This window comes from Leucoraja erinacea, chromosome 7 (assembly GCF_028641065.1).
Source record: "Leucoraja erinacea ecotype New England chromosome 7, Leri_hhj_1, whole genome shotgun sequence".
Lineage (NCBI taxonomy): Eukaryota > Metazoa > Chordata > Chondrichthyes > Rajiformes > Rajidae > Leucoraja > Leucoraja erinaceus.
This window is the reverse complement of record NC_073383.1, coordinates 25,377,655-25,398,472: the sequence shown is the minus strand read 5'-3', so window position 1 is coordinate 25,398,472 and position 20,818 is coordinate 25,377,655. Positions and strand designations below refer to the sequence as shown.

The 20,818-nt window shown below is 41.2% G+C and overlaps 1 protein-coding gene across 1 annotated transcript in view; it reads right to left on the bottom strand.

The window, feature by feature from the left end:
- myo3b (myosin IIIB) overlaps positions 1–20,818 on the bottom strand; it is a 414,745-nt gene that overhangs the window by 257,380 nt on the left and 136,547 nt on the right. Inside the window, exons 17-22 of the mRNA XM_055638011.1 lie at positions 19,779–19,905; positions 17,245–17,455; positions 15,192–15,339; positions 11,580–11,733; positions 1,258–1,346; positions 941–1,070 (exon numbers count right to left, since the gene is read on the bottom strand). Of these exons, the coding sequence (XP_055493986.1) occupies positions 941–1,070; positions 1,258–1,346; positions 11,580–11,733; positions 15,192–15,339; positions 17,245–17,455; positions 19,779–19,905 (859 nt within the window). The remainder of the gene's footprint in view (positions 1–940; positions 1,071–1,257; positions 1,347–11,579; positions 11,734–15,191; positions 15,340–17,244; positions 17,456–19,778; positions 19,906–20,818) is intronic.

Sequence of the window (20,818 nt, the reverse complement as noted above, 5' to 3'; positions counted from 1 at the left end):
GTCTTTTTATATGCCAACACTTTCAAAAAATGTTTTAACATTCTAATTGCTTTTAAACAAGTATATTTGCAATTCTGGCACATCAAACCCCCACAATTGCAACATTAGCTTAGAATAATTTTCAAAATATTACTTCTTATTTCATTTGATTTCCCCTCAAGTTGCTAGAGTCTGTGCATCATTATTAGTTCTTATTTAACATATTTGTAATCTGCAGTATATTTATATTCAACCAGAGAGTATTTATACAGTATTTATCATGTCAGCAAATAATAATGGTCAAATGTACGCAACTTTGTGCTTGCATCGCACAGATAAATTTACTGTTCAAATACTCATAGTACTTTATATTTTGTAATCGTTTATAACCAGAGGAATTTACAGATCCCGTTATTTCCTGGGACAACCTTCATAAACTCTCATGCCACCGCACATAACTAAAGGACTTGTATAGTTTATCTACTTTTTGCACTTTATCTTGCAATAAACGTTATATCCTTTATCCTTTATTCGTACGCTGTGGACGGCTTGATTGTAATCATGTATAGTCTTTTCGCTTACTGGATAGCACGCAACAAAAAGCTTTCCACTGTACCTCAGTACACGTGACAATAATAATAATAATAATAATAATAATAAAATTGAACTAAAAATTAAACTAAACATTTCACTATTCATGAAGAATACCCACAGAAAATTAAATAGATTTGTGCAGTGGTGATTTTTACATTTTATGGACTAGCAGCTATTATTGTCTGTACTGTTATAGTCAGAGTCATACAGCATGGAAATAAACCCTTTGGCCCAACTCGCCCATGCCAAACAAGATGCCCAATCTACACTAGTCCCACCTTCCTGTGTTTGGACCATTTCCATCTAAGCCTTTCCTATCCATGTTGTACCAAGAATATGCCTTGAAAAATTCGAAGGTCATTCCTACCTGTTTTAGTGAGTGGACCAGAAAAGAGTTGTTGAAGCAATTTATTCTCCGATGTCCTTAGCACAACTACTATATCTGCAGGAAGTGTGTCTCTATTTTTTTCAAGGAAACCACATGCATCATATAGAACCTGTATAAACATCACACATTGCTGTTATATTCCGATCTTAATTTATTGCAAGGTTACTACACATGCAGATGTTTACATATTTTAAAGTCATAACAATATTTCCTGTTTACTCATGATAAATGACAAGAATAAGGAAAATAGAAATGATAAATATTAAGCACGTCTCATTTTAAGTTTATGTTCATACCTTGCCAGCGTAATGTTCAATTCCAAAACACAATTCCATGCCTTTTGGTCTCCAAAAATAATTTGTCCGTAAGTTGTCTTCAAATTTATCTGAAATATAATATGCAGTAAATAATTGATTTTCCTACAGTATCTGTATATCCATGGGAGGTTGAATTAGTGGCCCTTTGTAAATAAAAAGTTGAAATGCTAAACACTATTTATATCGTAAACTTTACAAATATGAATGAACATTTTCAGGTTTACTGGATTAAAACACTTTCGAGTCCTTTAATTCATGCATATATTAACAATTTGCATGTTTGCTTAAATAATTCTGGGTCCTCTAATGCAAATGCTGCAGATCGTCTGATGACAGTTTTGCTGAATGGGGGTTGCAGGGTTTAGACCAACAAAGATGAAGAAACAACAGTATATTTCCATCAGAATGTGGACAACTCGGGTGGAAAGGGGATGGAGTGAGGTGGGAGGGAGAAACATGCCACTGATGGCATTCCCTTGTCCTTTTAGGTGGCAGAGGCCGTGGTTTGGCAGGTGCTGTCAGAATACCTCAGCCAGTAACTACTATGCTGTTTGTATACAGTGCAATCTGCAGCTTGTGATGAAGAGGTTCATTTGTTTAGTGGTGGATGGAGTTTATTGTTATTCATACAGCAGTTATCCAGGCATGCAACAGGTATTTCATTATCCTTGGTATCTTGTAGATCTTGTAGATATTGGAAAGTTTTATGGTTTCAAGGAATGAGTCACACCTTCAGCTTTTGATTTGCTCTTTTAGTAATAGTATTTAAATGACTGGACTAGTTGGGTCTATGTTCAACAGTGACCTGTGCTATTGACACTGTGGTGTCGCCAAAGGTATAAATCCTACTGAATATCGGAGTGAGGGGCAAGGGGTGGTGGTTAAATGCTCTTTCGCCTAAGACGGTCACATTTAAATAATTTAGAGATACAACATGGAAACAGGCCAGTCAACGCGACTAGTGATCCCCAGTAACACTAGTTCGATCGCACACCAGGGACAATGTACAGAAACCATTTAACCTACATGTCTTTGGAATGTGGGAAGAAACTGGAGCAACCGGAGAAAACCCACACAAACACAGGGAGAACGTGTAAACTCTGTACCGACGGCGCATGTAGTCAAGATCTAACCCGGGTCTCTGGCGCTGTAAGACACTAAATCTATCGCTGTGCAACTGTGCTACCCGTAATAAAGAAGAATTTATAATAAACACTATCATAAGCGACAAAGTATTTGGTAAAACTGATAGTATTAATGTTAGACTTGTCACCAGGTGCCAAAAGCTTGTACCTGAAGATTTTAATTGAAGTGGTTGCAGAGTCAGTGGAACTATTAGTACGAAGATTTCCAAACTTTAAAGGTACCAGCAGATTGTGGGGTGGAAGATTGCAACCTTCACGTGGTCCGCCCTGTTTCAACTAATGTAATCAACTCAACGTGCACAAACAGAAGATCTAATAGAACAAGTTGTCCTACAACTTTAGGCTGTGCACGCCACACGAAAGAAGAAGAAGAAGCAGATTGTAAAATTGCACAATGAATCTCTGGATGGAAGGATGGCCGTCCGTCCGACCATCCGTCCATATACATCACTGCAGTTGTACAGGGTCTTGGTGAGACCACACCTGGAGTATTGCGTACAGTTTTGGTCTCCAAATCTGAGGAAGGACATTATTGCCATAGAGGGAGTGCAGAGAAGGTTCACCAGACTGATTCCTGGGATGTCAGGACTGTCTTATGAAGAAAGACTGGATAGACTTGGTTTATACTCTCTAGAATTTAGGAGATTGAGAGGGGATCTTATAGAAACTTACAAAATTCTTAAGGGGTTGGACAGGCTAGATGCAGGAAGCTTGCTCCCGATGTTAGGGAAGTCCAGGACAAGGGGTCACAGTTTAAGAATAAGGGGGAAATCCTTTAAAACCGAGATGAGAATAACTTTTTTCACACAGAGTGGTGAATCTCTGGAACTCTCTGCCACATAGGGTAGTTGAGGCCAGTTCATTGGCTATATTTAAGAGGGAGTTAGATGTGGCCCTGGTGGCTAAGGGGATCAGGGGGTATGGAGAGAAGGCAGGTACGGGATACTGAGTTGGATGATCAGCCATGATCATATTGAATGGCGGTGCAGGCTCGAAGGGCCGGATGGCCTACTCCTGCACCTAATTTCTATGTTTCTATATCATATCTACATTACTAAAAGTCTGATCTTGACCACTTCTTGTTGTTCTGTATAATGATTTTAGAAAAACCGCTGCCACTTACGGCTGTGATTTTTGGCCATCTTACTCAGAGTCCCCTTCCACTGCGCAGGATGAGAGGATTTTTCCCAACATTGAAAAATAAAAGAGTTATTAGTGTTTAAAAAATGTTGAGATTCTCTCTCCTGAATGGACTATAAAATACGGAAGTGTTGATTGCCTCAGTCTCTGCAAGATGAGAGAGCGAGAGGGTCACGTCTCTCAGTCTGAGCTGTGAATAACACTGAACACTGAGTGGTTTTACTGACCTGTCGGTGCCCTTTATGTGGTTTGAAAATATAGTTTGGAAATGCGAAAGCTGTGTTGCCTTTGGTTTGGAAGTGCTAAAGCTGTGTTGCCTTTGGTTTGGAAATGCTAAAGCTGCGTTGCCTTTGGTTTAGAAATGCTAAAGCTAGGTTGCCTTTGGTTTGGAAATGAAAAAGCTGTGTTGCCTTTGGTTTGGAAATGCTAAAGCTGTGTTGCCTTTGGTTTGGAAATGAAAAAGCTGTGTTGCCTAATTAAAGTTGCCTTGCCCAATTAAAGTTGCCTTGCCCAATTAAAGTTGCCTTGCCCAATTAAAGTTGCCTTGCCCAATTAAAGTTGCCTAGCCTAATTAAAGTTGCCTTCTATATAATTAAAAGTCTAATCCCGACCCCTTCTTGTTTGCGCTTTATATTGATTTTAGAAAAAATGCTACCACTTACGGCTGTGAACTTGGGAGTCCCCCGCTGCTCATCAGGTGCCGAGGATTTTTCCCATCGATGAAAAATAAAAGAGTTATTAGTGTTTAAAAAATGTTGAGATTCTCCCTCCTGTCAATCATGCCATGAAGGCCATGCCCCTTCTGGTGGGTGGGGTAAGGGACTATAAAACCCAGAAGTGTGGGCATGGCTCAGTCATTGCAAGATGGAGGAGGGAGAGGTCACGACTCGCTGTCTTTAGTGGCCTTGCACCCTGCTTGAAGTGGTATGAAACTGCACTTGAATTTGGTGGTCTTGCACCCTGCTTGAAATGGAATTTCAAGGAATAGCCGTGTCAACTGCCAGCCCACCAGCCGTGAGTGAGTGAGCTGGCAGCACAACAGGCTTGAGTGGCTGAGCCGCCAGCCCAAGAATCCATTTGGCCCACAATGTCCATACTAGCCTTCTCAAAATCAGTCCCTTCGGCCCACAACACCCATACAAGCGCTGCAGAAAGACCCCCCCCACTGGCCACCAATATTGGAATTGGTGGAGAGGTGGAATATTGCGTTGGGGGACCAGCCCTACCGTGTGATGTTGGGACCCAAGGAGTCCCACTTAGTATAGTAATTATTAAAACTCTCTTCGCTATTACATTTGTTTGCTTGTGATTCACATCTCTTCGAAAACCCAACGTTGTAACGGTGACATTTTTACGTATTCTGGTAGAGATTTATCTCATGATTTCAAAAATCCCCTCATCTGAAAAATTGATTCATTATTTCCCGTGTTTTTTACTAAAATTGTTTTAAAATCTAACTGCTGAAGCCAGCTGCATTAAGTCACAATCCCTTTGCTCCTCGCGCAGCCACGAGCTGCGAGTTACTGGGCCCCCCCACCTCCCCTTCCCCCATGGAGAGGGGGCAGATAACTGGGGGGGATGGAGAGGAGGGGAGAGGGCCCTTCCTCTCTGCCCCCCCCTCTGCCCTCCTCCACCTCCCCCCTCCCCCCCCTTCCCTCTGCACATCCACCTCCACCCCCCCCCTCTCCCCACTTCCCCCTCCTTACACCCACCCCTTTCCCCATTTCCCTCCCCCACGCCACAGCCAATCCCCTCCTCCCCACGACCGCGAATGGTGGGGGGGACAGGACCCAACGGGTCCCACTTGGCCTAGTATATATAACTAAAACACTGATCTTGTTATCTTCCGATTTGCGTGTTTTTTCTTTTAGCGTAAAAAGGGTACACGATAGCATCACGATTTTTCGCCACCTTACTCACCATTCTCCTGTGCTGCAAGTGCAGCAAGTTTTTTCCAATCAATTATATATTTTAAAAGTTATTACAGTTTTAAAATCTTAAAAACCGCACATATGCAGATTGGTCTCCTCTCCTGTCTGTCAGCACCATAGCCAGGTCAGGGACGCTTCCTGCACCATCGCCGCACTGATTGGCCGCGTCTGCTGTCAGTCACCGGTGGTGCCCACCTCGCCCGGTGAGGAGAATAAAGCTGATTGAGTGGAGTGAGCAGAGTGCGCATCACTAACGCTCCGCCGAGTGGAGAGCGGGTGGGGCTGTGTCTGTGGACGCCAACAATCCGGGGCCTGGGCGCTGAGGCAGGCTCTGAGGCAGGCTCTGATCTCAAGATCCTGGGGAGGTCAGTAGGGAGAATGAGGGGATTGAGGGAGAGGAAGGTGTAGGGAGGGAGAGGGGGGAAAGTGCGGGAGGTGAGGAGGGTGAATAGAGGGAGAGGAGGTGGGGAGTGGGGGAGGTGGCAGTGGGGAGGTAGGGGGCGAGGTGGGGAGGTGGGGAGGTGAGAAGGGGGGTAGGGGAAGGTGAGGAGGGGGGGAGGTGGGGGATAGAGGGATAGGAGGAGGGTAAGGAGGGGAGAAGAGTTATGGAGGGAGGGAGGGAGGGAGGGAGTGGAATTTGCATTGGATGAATGGGTTGCGTTGGGGGAACGGTGAGTGGTGGAATATAACATTGGGGGATCATACCGAACGGGTCTGCACTTGGTCTAGTATGAGCTAAATACAAAGTGCTGGAGGAACCTGTGGGTCAGGCAGCATCTGGAGAGAGAATGGACAGATGGCATTTTGCCGCAAGACCCTTCTTCAGACTGGATCCTGAACCAAAACACTGCCTGTCCATTCCCTCCCAACATGAGTTTCTCCCCTCATCTCCATTTATTGACTTATTACAAGCACGTGGTGCAACACAACCTTAGAAATTAAGTGTTTCAGAACCAGGTGGGAGGTGGATAAAGATATGAAGGAGGCATACCCCTTCAATTTTTTTTCTTCTCTCTTTTCTCTCTCCTATTCTTTTTCTCTTTGCTTAGTGCACATCACCTTCTTCTTTTCTTTTTCAAGCTATATATTCTCTCTCTCTATATCTTGCTTTTCATATCCTTTTTTCTCTACTATTAAATTAAAAATAAGAAGTTGTACATGAAATGGAATATGTTATTCATGTAGTATATTATTGTACATCACTCTAATAAAAATATTTAAACGTTTCCCCAGCTCTTTGTGCTTTGCTCAAGTTTCCAGCATCTGCAGTTCCTTCTGTCTCCAGAATCACACGATAGTGTTGCCATATAAAGATGTAATCTAATTAAATAGAAACGAGGGACTGCAGATGCTGGTTTACAAAAATAAAATACACAAAGTGCTGTAGTAACTCAGCAGGTCAGCCAGCATCCCAGGGGAACATGGATGGGCAAGGTTTTGGGTCAAGATCCTTCTGCAGACCGATTGTCAGGGGGTGGGAACAGAAAGCTAGAAGAGAGGAGTGGCAGGAAAAGTGTGGCAGGTAATAGCTACACAAATTAAGTGACTGGACAAAAAGATGGCAGACAAAGTGGAATGTAGTGAAGTATGAGGTTATCTGCTTTGGTAGGAAGAACAGAAAAACTTGTTTATTATTTAATAGATGTTGGTATTTTGAGAGATCAGGGTGTACTTACACGAGAATCACATAATTGGCATGTAGGTAAAACACATAATTGAAAAGGCAAAGAAAATGTTGCCTACGATTGCAAGAAAAAGGTGGAAAGGTAGACCACATCAGGGCTGCTGCAAAATGTTTTGGATTCCTTAAACTCCTGTCCAATAGTACGAGTTCATTCCAAGAGTTCTCCCGAGTTTGCCCCGATTCGAACTTGGAGATTTATGGTAAAGGTCACTCGTCGGTACTCAGGGCTCTTCCCGTGCTTACCTGCCGTTAGCGAGTCTGCCCGAGTGCCTGCCGTTAGCGCTAAGAGACGTCCCCGAGCTCCGACGTACCCACTACGTTCATTCTCCATGCTTACCACGAGTTTGATTTTTTTTTAAACTTGGGAGAGCTCTTGAAATGAACTCGCACCATGGGACAGGGCTATTAGCAGTCGATGTATTGACCACAACTTCTTTCTTTTCATTGCTTTAATCGAGTTTTTCTTCTTGCTAACTTAATTCATAGAAAGCCTTCTGCAATCTGTAGAATTTAAGTTCACCACTTACGTATTTATTGTATCTTTGTAGTTATCTATTTTAGAACCCCATGAGTAGATTGTCATGGCCAGGGAATTAATTGGCATTGTCTCCCTAAATCTCCTCATTCCTTTCTCTAAAACTGATTTGTCAATTCTATGCTGACACTGATCATTGATTTCCCTACTGTTTCAGTCTGTTTAATTATGTCTGTTATGGTGAGAACAGATCCAGCTGTTTGCTTAATGCCTCACAAAAAATGCTTGTGGAGTGGACGGGTTGGGAGAGTTGGCAGAGAAGTGGCAGATAAAATTCAGTATAGCAAAGTGTGGAGTCATGCATATTGGTGATAAGAATAAAGGCATAGATTATTTTCTAAATGGAGAGTGAATTCAGAAATCGGACGAGCAAAGCGATTTGGGACTACAAGTGCAGGACTCCCAAAAAGTAAATTTGCAAGTCAATTCGGTAGCAAGGATGGCAAATTCAATGCTAGCATTTATATCAAAAGGATTGGAATACCAAAACAGAGATGTAATGCTGAGGCTCGATAAGGTGCTGGTCAGGCTGCATTTGGAGTAATGTGAGCAAAGATGGGCCCCATATTTGAGGAAGGATGTGCTGGCTCTGGTGAGGGTCCAGAGGAGGTATACAAGAATGATTCCAGGAATGAGTGTGTATGCATATGATGAGTGTTTGACAACACTAGGCCTCTACTCGCAGGAGTTTAGAAGGTTGAGAGGGGACCTCATTGAAACTTACAGAATAATGAAAGGCATAGAGTGGATGTGGAAAGGATGATTCCACTGGTGGGAGAGTCTAGGACCAGAATGAAAGGGTGCTCTTTTAGAAAGGAGGTGAGGAGGAACTTCTTTAGTCAGAGGGTAATTAAGTTGTGGAACTCATTGCCACAGAGGGCTGTGGAGGCCAGGTCAGTGGATATTTGTAAGGCAGAGATAGACAATTTTTTGATTAGAACAGGTGTCAAGGGTTATGGGGAAAAGGCAGGAAAATGGGATTAGGTGGCAGAGATCATCCATGATTGAATGGCGGAGTAGACTCGATGTGCCAAATGGCCTCATTCTACTATAATTTGTGAAGTTGCTGGAAATAACAGGCCAGCATCGAAAGAGAGAAACAGAGTTAACCTTTCAGCTCAATTGCCCTCGTTTGGAGCTGGGCCAGTACTATCTAAGGTAAATGTGATACTTCTGTTACATTCTTCCCTTTTTAAATAGTTATATAAGTTTTCAAAACTTTAAAAAATATTTATTGCTATTTTGCTCTCCTATTCTACTTTTTTGACATATCAAAATAATTTGGATAGGCTCTGCTGGCAACTTTAACTTTCACGATCATTACTCTTCTTCACATACAATTCCTTCCTTTAATCTAGTATCTCTTTAGTTAGCACAGATGGATAACTTTTCCAGTGAAGTTAACATTTCTCAATGGAATATATATTGCACATTCCTTACAATCTTACAAAACTCTTTGAATTGTCCTTCTCAGATTTACTTCATCTATTAATCGCCCATCTGATACCATCTGTAACAAAATGTAGAATGGGCAACGATGAAGCAAATTCAATCATTATATCCTTTGTAGAATATGAACTGAACTAGTTTTACTGCACAAGATTTATCACCACACTGCGGAAATAATTTTTATATTTTTTATTAAATCGTTTATTGTTCACTTGAAGAAGCGTTCTAATTTTCTCTATGGTTATTGGCTAGATTAATTTTACTTCTGATTAGATGGTGATTATTTGCTTGATCTCACAATCCTTAATTTCATGGAGGCATACCATTTCATATTGATCATCTTCCCACTACTCTTTTAGTCTAGATGAAGGGTCGTAACCCAAACTGTTGACTATTCATTCCCCCCGAGATGCTGCCTGACCTAGAGTTATAGGATATAACCCCTATAACTCTTTTTCCTTCATGGTATTCTATCTTGGCCTTGTCAAAGTTCTCAACTCTTCACCGATATTCGACATTTTTGGAAAAGTATAAACATTATTTGATATCTCCTCTTCCCCGGTGTTGGACTCTGAAAGTCCCCAACTGCAATACCAGGTATTTTAATATACTGGGAATGGAGGAACATGCATTATGTGCAGGCAGATAAGAGTTGGTCTTAGCATGATGTTCGACACAGACATTGTGGGCCAAAGTTCAAGTTCAAGTTTGTTCACATTTATTGTCACATGCACCAATTAAGGTACAGTGATATTTGAGTTACCATGCAGCCATACAATTAAACACAACACAATTAAAAGAACGATAGAACGTAACATAAACATCCACCACAGTGATCACTGTGATGGAAGGCAATAAAGTTCAGTCAGTCTTCCTCCTTTTGTTCGGTGGGGCAGTGGTGGAGAACACCACAGCTATGCTTAGCCAGGCCGACCCTGCAGCGCTGCCAGGACGACAGGCCTTCATGGTCAGGTCAAGAACCTTGCACTCACAACTGGGACGTAAATGGTACCAAATCTATTGACTCTATATACCCTCTCAGTGTGCTACTCAATATGGACTTGTACTGTATCTCCTTATCTAAGATATAATAAGTGCTTATGTATAGTGATACTTGTACTGAACTGTATGCAAAAATGAATTTCACTGCATCTGGTACATGTGACAATAAAGCATCATTGAAGCATTTAACCATTGAAGTTTACGTTTATTATTGTCATGTGCACCAAGGTACATTGCAAAGTATGGTTTTGTATGCTTTCAAATCAGATACTATACATAAATACAATCAAGCCAAACTGAAGTACAATAGGTAGAATGAAGGGAAAGATTCAGAGTGTAGTATGTCCATGCCAGAGCTCTTGGCCTTTTTCAACTCCTTTGACAATAAGATTGCGGGTGGCCGCTTGTGCTGACAAATGAGAGGTGATATTGATGCCACCTAGATGCACAATAGTATCACCAACTGCAGACACACGCTGACTACACCCTGCAATCCATCACAACACCTTGGGGGTCATTGTTGCCCAGATGCTTAACTCAAACAGTTACATGAATGCAATAGTGGCCAAAGCAGGACAGAATCAAGACTGAAATTGAGTGATTGCCTGTTGGTTTTTTAAATCTCCACCAACTGCAAGGGCTCAGATCAGCAGCATGGCAGAAATACTCATTTGATAGATGCACCTCCACAAATGTTGAATTGGTCAGTTTAAGGCAAGTCATATTCAGCTTGGGTTACTTACAACCCAATAGTATGAACATTGAATTCTCCAATTTTGAGGAATGTACCCCACTCCCTTTTCCTCCTCCCCAATATTCCCGCAGTGTCCTTTCACCTGTGTCCCACATTCTGGCTTTATATTTCACTCCAATCCTCTCCTTATCTGACACCCTTTTTTCTCTTTCTCTTCTTTAGTCTTTGTCCACTCATCTTGAAAATCAAACCCCCTGTATCTACCTATCACTTGCCAGGCTTTACCTCGCCCCCAACCCCCCCATCTCTCTTCCAACCCCTCTGAGTCACATGGCCCATCTCACCGCGAAGGAATACAACCAATGATTTTGGGAACCTGCCTTGCACTGTGTATCACCATTCATTTACAGCTGATGATTCCCTACCCAAGGCCAACACGACAATATCATCACCAAGAATGACATTACATTTTATTTGTTCAAGATTAAGGAGTGCACTCAAAGGGAAAGCCTAACAAATCTTAGTGCCCTTCCTAAACCACTTTCCTACTGCAAAATTCTCTCATCCCTTCAAAATCCTTTCAAGACTCCTTCCCTGTCAACTGCCTTCCAATCATAAACTCAAACATTTCATTCTTGATTTGGTCTATTTTTCTGATTTACTTTGAGATGTATTTTATGCTAAAAGCCCTTATACACAAGCTACTTGATATTAGCCTTACCTACTAATGTCTGGTTAGATGCTTTTGGAAAGCGGCTTTCTTCATCAAGCAAGGACAATAAGCCCATAGGTTTCTGAAGAAACATGTCCAGAATTGGTCGATTATCCTGATATTCCACAACTGAAGCATCGATTCCCTCATTTTGGTATTCTGTCTGTAAGTGATCATAAGGAAAACATTGAGCTTTAAGTAGGTTTAGGTTTATTACTCACATGTACCAAGGTACAGTGAAAAGCTTTGTTTTGCATGCTATTGTATCAAATCAGATGATACAATAAATACATTCAAGGCAAACTCAAGTACAATAGATAGAACAAAGGGTGTATAATACAGTGTAGAATATAATACAGAATGTATAATATAGTTCTCAGCATTGTAGCTGATCAGTTCCATAGACAGCATTCAATGTCCACAATGCAGTAGAGGTGAATCAGGCAGTACCCTAGTTTATGGAAGAACTATCATTTGTATATTTCTCTAATATAATATTACTTATTCAATAATAGCTACAACCTAATATTAACGCAGCTTGATTTGAATCTGAAAATCAGGGAAAAACTATCTATTTATTTGAAGAAAGAGTTTATCAATGGCACATTTCTGTAAAGTTAAACTTCTTTCACATCAAAAAGCTCATGCATTGCTAATAATAAGCCTAGATTTTTCTAAATTAGTTCTAATGCAATCAAACTTGTCCTGCAGGAACAATATTGGAGGCTTGGAAATAGATGCAGCTTGAGGGCAACAAAATATGTTGGCGTCATCACCTTGACTCATTTGTCAACACATTGTCCTTGCTCATCGACCTTGTGCCTTGGAAGTCTTAGTGTGACTTCATGTGACAATGTTCCAATATCAGTCAAAGTCTGCTGCAGTCAGAAAACAAAAACTGTAGGGACCTTTGGCAATATTTTTCTGGGGGTCACTTGCAAATTTTATATTCTAACTTGATGTCCTTAATTTTGCAGGGTTGGTATGCGTTTGCCTTCTGCTGTGAAGTCATTTAATTCCCAGCTAAGGTAGACACAAAATGCTGGGGTAACTCAGTGGGACAGGCAGCATCCTTCTCTCCAGCGATGCTGCCTGTCCTGCTGAGTTTAGTTTAGTTTAGAGATACAGCACAGAAACAGGCCCTTCAGCCCACCACGTCCACACTGAGCAGCGATCCCCGCACATTAACACGATGCTACACACACTAGGGGCATTTTTGTACATTCACCAAGCCAATTAACCTCCAAAACTGTACGTCTTTGGAGTGTGGGAGGAAACCGAAGATCTCGGAGAAAACCCACGCAGATCACGGGGAGAACGTACAAACTGCACCCGTAGTCGGGATCAAACCCGGGTCTCCGGCGCTGCATTCGCTGTAAGGTAGCAACTCTACCGCTGCGCAACCGTGACCACCGTGCTCCAGCATTTTGTGTCTACCTTTGATTTAAACCAGCATCTGCAGTTTTTCCTACACCTTAATTCCCAGCTAATATCTCTCCCGTTAAGGAGTTGCTGGTAGTCCATCAGGCTTGGCAACCTTAATCCATTAATGCTAACCAGATGGCTGAAATGCCAAATGGCAAGGCTTTTTGACCAAAATCTCTCAAGCACCGCATGGACTACCCTGGGAAGAAGTAATATTCACCCCTGTGCCCACCACCACTCGACATCCCCCCCAAATAATGTGAAAATGGCCTCCCAAGGTATACTATGTGCCTCCTAATGCATAGAAAATTAATACACATTCCAAGGAGACATATTTCACAGCACAACATTTGCAGCATATAGGTTTGATTTGTTTTGAAATTCTGTCAATATTTAATGGTTATCACATTTGCAAAGCATTTAAAAAAAATAAACCAAGATTTTGTGCGAAGTTACTCCAACTTTCCCATGAGCCAGAAGGAAAGCATAAACTCTATCCTCATGTATAATAATAATAATAATTACAATTCTGAAACGTTAGTACAACCTCGCAAATTCAAGGCCTCGTTCTGAATAAAAGGAACAATTCAAAATAACCGAGTAGAAATTAAACATGATGCTATTTCTTTACATCAACATTTAGGACAACACAACCATGTACATTGATTTACTAAGGGAACTTCTCTTTTCTGTATGTAGCAACCTCAAATCTGATAGACAAACTAAAAGCACCACAAAAATGAAGCCACTATTTGTCTAAATAAAAATATGCTTAGTCATTCTCGGCTGACTGTGAAATGATTCAGAGCAACCAACATTGGCTTGTTACTCAAAGCAGTAAGTACCCACAAGGAATGCTCAAGAAGAAAAGAGCTTCGTTCTCACTATTACATTGTGTGACATGTTCAGACTCGGCACTTGCTGAGTGCTAGCATTGCAATGATTTAAGCTCTTTGTTGCAACTACTTCTTCCCAATTTCTCACGACACAGGAGTATATTCAGTCCCCAGGACTTTTGCATTTCATAGAGCACACCTATTGATTGGTCCCATTCTTCTACCGATCTCCCTGCAACAGATTCTCTCTCTCCACCAGCTCTTCCTTGATCTCCTGCTACTAACCACCAACATTGTGGTCAATACATAGCTGCCAATCACATACCCGCATGTCCTTGTGCTGTGGGAGGAAACTTTATTAGTTTAGTTTATTATTGTCACGTGTACTGAGCTACATGAAAAGCTTTTTTGTTGCACACTATCCAGTCAATGAAAAGACTACACATGATTATAATTAAGCCGTCCACAGTGTACAGATACAGGGAATAATATTTAGTGCAAGATAAAGTCCAGTAAAGTCCGATTAAAGATAGTCCAAGGGTCTCCAATGAGTTAGATGGTAATCTGAGGAAACCATCAGAACCACAAAAAGAACATACAAACGATCTAGGCAGCACCAAAACTCAGGATCAAGTTAATGTCACTGGAATTATGAATATGTTCCATGCGGCTGCCCATATCATCCAGATCTATATCTCTTGCATGCTCATTGCTTAACAATCCTCTCGTTCCTCAGCTGCAAAAACACAAGGTGCTGCCTGTTTAGGAACAAGGGCACCTTCTTATCTTGGCCAATGACATATTCAGCTACTGCACCTTATATTAACAGCTCAGGTGTAATCACAGACATGGAGTCAGCATCAACAATCACCAAGCACCTTTTTAGGCCATTGAAACAACAATTCAACTATTCAAGTATTGTTTAGTTGAGAGATACAGCATGAAAACAGGCCTTTCAGCCCACTGAGTCCATGGCAACCATCGGTCACCCGTTCACACTGGCTCTATGACATCTCACCTCATCCACTCCCTACACATTATGGGCAATTTACTGAGGCCAATTACCTCACAAACCCGCATGTCTTTGGGATGTGGGAAGAAACTGGAGCACCTGGAGGAAACCCACATGGTCACAAGGACACCTCCTTGTGCAAACTCCCACACAGACAGCACTCGATGTAGGGATTGAACCAAGGTCTCTGGCGCAGTGAGGCAGCAGCTCTATCAGCTGTGCCACTGTGTCGCCCAGTCTTTACATAATATGCCCTGCATAAAGGAAGCATCAGTTCCTATATTGAGGTAAATAAACAAAGTTTACTGTAACTTTTGAGACATCTGATTATCTCTTAGTTGTACTAACCTGTTCAAGAGCAAAGATGTGTTGGTTGAAGTAAAATTGTATTTGTTCATTGGCAATGTTGATACACAGCTGTTCGAAGGAATTCTTCTTAAAGTTCTCAAATCCAAAGATGTCCAGAATCCCCACATTCATGCCATTTTCAGTATCACTAATGAATTTTCAAATGCAAACAATTATAAAGAAAATCTAAAAATAATCCAGGAAGATATCTATGACTAGAAAGGAACATTAGATATATTTAAGTACCGTTTCGTAAACTTAATGTCAGCACCGTAATATGGTATTTTAAATGTTTGGAATATTCAAGTTGGTCCAATTTCTTGTTCACTTAAAACTCAAGCATGTTTGCATCCACATAAAATTGTAATATGTAAGGAGTTTCACAAAATCATAATTCATAATCAAACTTGATTTCATTATTGAGAAAGGAAGCTGGTCAAATTTGAAGCTTTAAGACACATGAGCGTCAAGTAGTGACAGCTTTGCTTCTATGTTCCTTTCTGCCACATAGTAACTCAATTGCCAATTTAGAAACATAGAAACGTAGAAAATTGGTGCAGGAGTAGGCCATTTGGCCCTTCGAGCCAGCACTGCCATTCAATATCATGAATGATCATCCAAAATCAGTACCCCTTTCCTGCTTTCACATCATTTCCCTTGATTCCGTTAGCCCTAAGAGCTATATCTAACTCTCTCTTTAAATCATTCAGTGAATTGGCCACCACTGCCTTCTGTGGCAGAGAATTCTACAGATTCACAACTCTTTAGGTGAAAAAGGTTTTTATCATCTCAGTCCTAAATGGCCTACATCTTATTCTCACACTGTGACCCCTGGTTATGGGTTCCCCCAACATCAGGGACGATTTTTCCTGCATCTAGCCTATCCAATCCCTTAAGAATGTTATATGTTTCTATAAGATTCCCTCTCATCCTTCTAAATTCCAGTGAATATTAGTCCAGTTGACCCATTCTTTCATCATAGGTCAGTCCCGCGATCCTGGGAATTAACCTGGTGAACCAATGCTGCACTCCCTCAATAGCAAGAATGTCCTTCCTCAAATTAGGAGACAAATTACTGCACACAATACATCAGGTGTGGTCTCACCAGGGCCCTGTACAACTGCAGTAGGACCTCCTTGCTCCTAGACTCAAATCCTCTTGCTCTGAAGGCCCACATGCCATTTGCTTTTTTCACTGCCAACATGTTATTTGATTTCTTCACTAAATTTATTGGAATGGAAAATCAAAATCACACATTTCTTTCTGCAATAGGTGATTTTGCTAACCAGTTACACATTTAAAATAAGAAGATTTTGATTACTTTTGAAACCTTCACAGATCTTGCACAAAATAATCTTCATGACTAATGTTGGCCAGCTTGGGAAACACACAAACTTTCATTTGTATTTAATTTCATATCCACACAAGGAACAATCTAGGAATAACCATTTGCTTCAGTATGGGGATTGCTAAGGGTTAATCTAAAATATATTTGTTTAAATAAACGTAACTATTTTATCATGACGTATGTATAAATGAGGAAAGAGTTGGTTAGCAATTAATGCAATGACAGTAATCTTTAAAACGCAAAGCTTTTTTTGGTCTCAACCTTGGCCCTATAATGACAAGGAGGATGATTATTTTTCTCACTCTCTAAGCAAAGACAGTTTTCCAGAATATGTTTTACTTTCTATTACAGAGCACATGGAACTGTGCAGCACAGGAGCATGCCCTTCAGCCCACATTGCCTGCGCCAAACATGATGGCAAGATCAACTAATCTCTTCTGCCTGCATGTGATCCGTACACCTCCATTACCTGCATTGCCAATGTGGCTATCAAAAAGCCTATTAAATGCTACTATCATACCTGCCTCCACCGCCACCCCTGGCAGTGCTTTCCAGGCACCCACTATCTACTGTGTAAAACAAAACTTGCAACACACCGCTTTTTTAAACTTTGCCCCTTCTCACCGAAAAGGGTTCTGACAGTCTTAGTGACCCTTTTCACATAGTTTTCGTGATTCTTTTCATTTTAACGATTCATTGACCTACCATATACTTTTGTCAGGTTGGAGAAGGGTATTAATTCGGTTTACAATCCAGCTGAAAAGTCTCCCATACAAGGCTTTTGACATGGCATCTCTAACATCGGAGGCCTCATCCACAGTATTTGTACGGACTATGGTTTCCCCCCGTGTCACCACACAGTGAGAAGTAAGTGCTTCTTGAAACTCTTCAGAACCAATACCTAGGAGAGCCGAAGCTGGAAGAAAACATTTATAAAAGGTTAACGTTTAAGCAAACTATTCATCAGGAGAGTAGATGGACTGTGTCTGGCAATATTAAATAATTATTTCAAATTAAACAATGCAATTTTAAAGCATTTAACTAATAACCCAGAAAAGCAAGTTTTTAAACAATTTGCATCAATACATTATAAACCACACAAGGTAAATTCAATCCAAAATGCCCACGTTGGGGATAATCACTATTGTCACCAGTTCTCCACAATAATCAAATCAATACATATCAGCCAATAATGTAGAGAAAGGGAAATTAATGTATTATGCAACATGGAATTTGCTCAATAGAACGGACAGCAAATCCTATATTTTCTGCTCAGTTGCAATGTCTCTCTGTCCAATACAACTCCCATCAACCCCATTCTTTGTCACTGTGGCTTGGGTTAGCTCCAGCATGGAAACACATTTAAGTTATAGTTTGGTTAAACAGCACAGCTACCTCAGCAAAATTATCCATTTTAAGGCGGTGCAAATCTGCCATTGCATGAGAAGCATATCTGCCATTGCATGAGCATACAGGACTCGAAACTAACGGTTGCCCGGGTGCCAATGGCCATCTACAGACCCGCACATCTTTGAGATTGAAAATGATGAAAACATAAATATTGACAATGATAAAAACAACCAACACAGGGAGCATTTTGCAGCCATTCAGCATTGTTTTAGAATCATTATAATCAGTTGTAATTTGATCAATTGCCGCATCAAGGAGTCATGGTATAAATCGAGTGAATGGACACCAGAGAGAAAATGCTCCCTTGTTTGATTGTTGGAGGGCAATTGTCCAAGTCCAATATCAATGCAGCATGGCAATGGCTGGGCCTAGGCCCAACTAACTTCAGCCACTTCATTAATTACCTTACCATCACAAGGTCATTGGTAATCACATAACGTCAAATTCTATTTGTAGCCTCTCAACAAAGCAGCCCACTTGATTGACCATCTTATTATTTATTCCTTGCAGTGTGTGTCATTTGCAAAATGCAATGCACTTACCCAAGCTACTCTGAGAACAAATCCCAACTTCTAATCATGAAGGTGGCCAAGGGCAGTTCACAAATGGGACACCTCCACCTGTAGATTCACCTCCGGATTACACACCATGCAGATTTGGTAATATATCCTAAATTCTTTGTCGTTGTTGTATCTAAATCCTATCACTGTTTGCACAACGACATTATGGAGAAGCTTCTCCAGAAAGATTATAGCAGCCTACCGTCAACCTCTCAAGGCCATTTAAAGATGGATAATAAATGCTGACCTTCCTAACAATGAAATGAATGAAAACAAATGTTCTGTGTTCTCTTCAACACAAAAAGCTCAAGGGGTTACCAGATTGAATCTTTGAGAATTCTGAATGGTAACACAGCTGGATAGCTAGGAGCTGGCAGAGTGGTTTCATAAACTAATGCGTGAGTAGGAGCAGTTTTTAAGAGGTCACCAGGGGGATCAGGATAGAATGAACCGTGTTACTGTTATTGCCAAGAGACTTCTTGGATTATAATTGGCTCATTTCTGAATTATCTCCCTCTACGTAATCTAATTAGCACTCAATACTCATCATGGGTAGAGCAGTCTTTTTGCTACAGAACATTACTCAAAAAAACAATTGGTAGAAAGATGAACTGACATTGAAATTAAGGAAACATAATGGCATAGCTGGTTGCAGTACTGCCTCACAGCTCCAGAAAACAGGACTTAATCCTGATCTTGGGTGCTGACTATGTGAAGTTTTCATGTTCTCCCTGTGACCCCATTGGTTTCCTCCGGATGCTCCAGTGTCCTCCCACATCCCAAAGATGCACAGGTTTGCAGGTTAATTGTCAGGGGAGAGGGAAACTAGAGGTATGAAGAGGCAGAAAGCAGCGAGAGAGGAAGAGAACCTTCAAAGTAGGCATACCTTGAGATTTCACTGTGGAACAGACAACATGTGGAGGATAGCACGCAACAATAAAGCTTTTCATTGTACTGTACACGTGACAGTAAATTCAACGAAACAAAAAAATATATATTTCTTCACCCACAGGGCTGTGAACGTCTTGTGGTATTTGCCCTATTGTGAGCATCTAGTTGTTGATTACAATGATATGTGGAGGTACTATGAGAATCAAGTTATATTAGGATAAGCTGGGAAAATGCTGAGTAGAGTACTACATGATGAGTGAGTATGATCTTGCTGGATATTCCAGGATGCATCTGGGGTCATCAGGTCTATTCCTGCCATTTATCATCATATTAAGCTTGACTTACAGGTATTAGTAACCTGTGGGGGGAAAAACTTACTGTTTTCTAATGGCTCGCCATCGGGAATTTCACTTTTATCCATCTGATGTTTTGAAGCTCTGGATGCGAATTCAATGTTTCCAGTATTTAGGATTGCAGCAATAACTCTGTACACGGAATGAACCTCCTGAAAAAAGCAGTTCAGTTATGCAAAATGCAATGATCGCTCAATTTTTAAAGTTTCCTGTTCAATAAATACAGTGCCTTCCAACTGAGACCCCCACATCACCACTGTGGCAACTTTTATTAGAGTATTTATCTCAAAATGTTCATGAGCATTTATCACAGTCATAAAGCACAGAATCAGGCCCTTCGGCCCAATTTGCCCATGCTCACCTCATCAGCCCCATCTACACTAGTCCCACCTATCCATGTTTGTTCCATATCCCTCCCAACCTTCCCTATCTATGTACCTGTCCAAATGTCTTTTAAATGTTGTTTCAGTACCAAATTACGAATTGTGTGTGAGAACATATTATTGATATGGGCTGAATGAGACTGCCTTCTGGCAGTCAGTGTATTCCCCTGAAGTTTGGATACATTTGCTGCTTGCTTGCAAAAGTTACAATTTGCATTCTTTTCAAACTCCATCTATTCATGATCACCGCATAATACATACAGCCAACCCTCGCATCACCAGAGAATTGGGTTGCGTTTCTTTGCAACACCATTTTCTGTAATAAGAAGCCAAATCATCTGTCACATCACCTTCTAGACAACGTATACGGTCAGTGCCAGTTTGAAGAAGGGTCTCGACCTGAATTGTTCCCTATCCACACCCTCCAGAGATGCTACCTGATTTGCTGATTTACTCCAGCATATTGTGTCCTTTTGTGTATTAACCAACATCTGCAATTCCCTAGGTAGACATAAAATGCTGGAGTAACTCATCAGGCCAGGCAGCATCTCTGGAGAGAAAGAATGGGTGATGTTTCGGGTCGAGACCCTTCTTTAGACTGGGAGTGGGCAGGGACAGAGATACAATGTAGTCGGAGACATTAAGGCTGGTGGGAGAACTGGGAAGGGGGAGGGGATGGAGA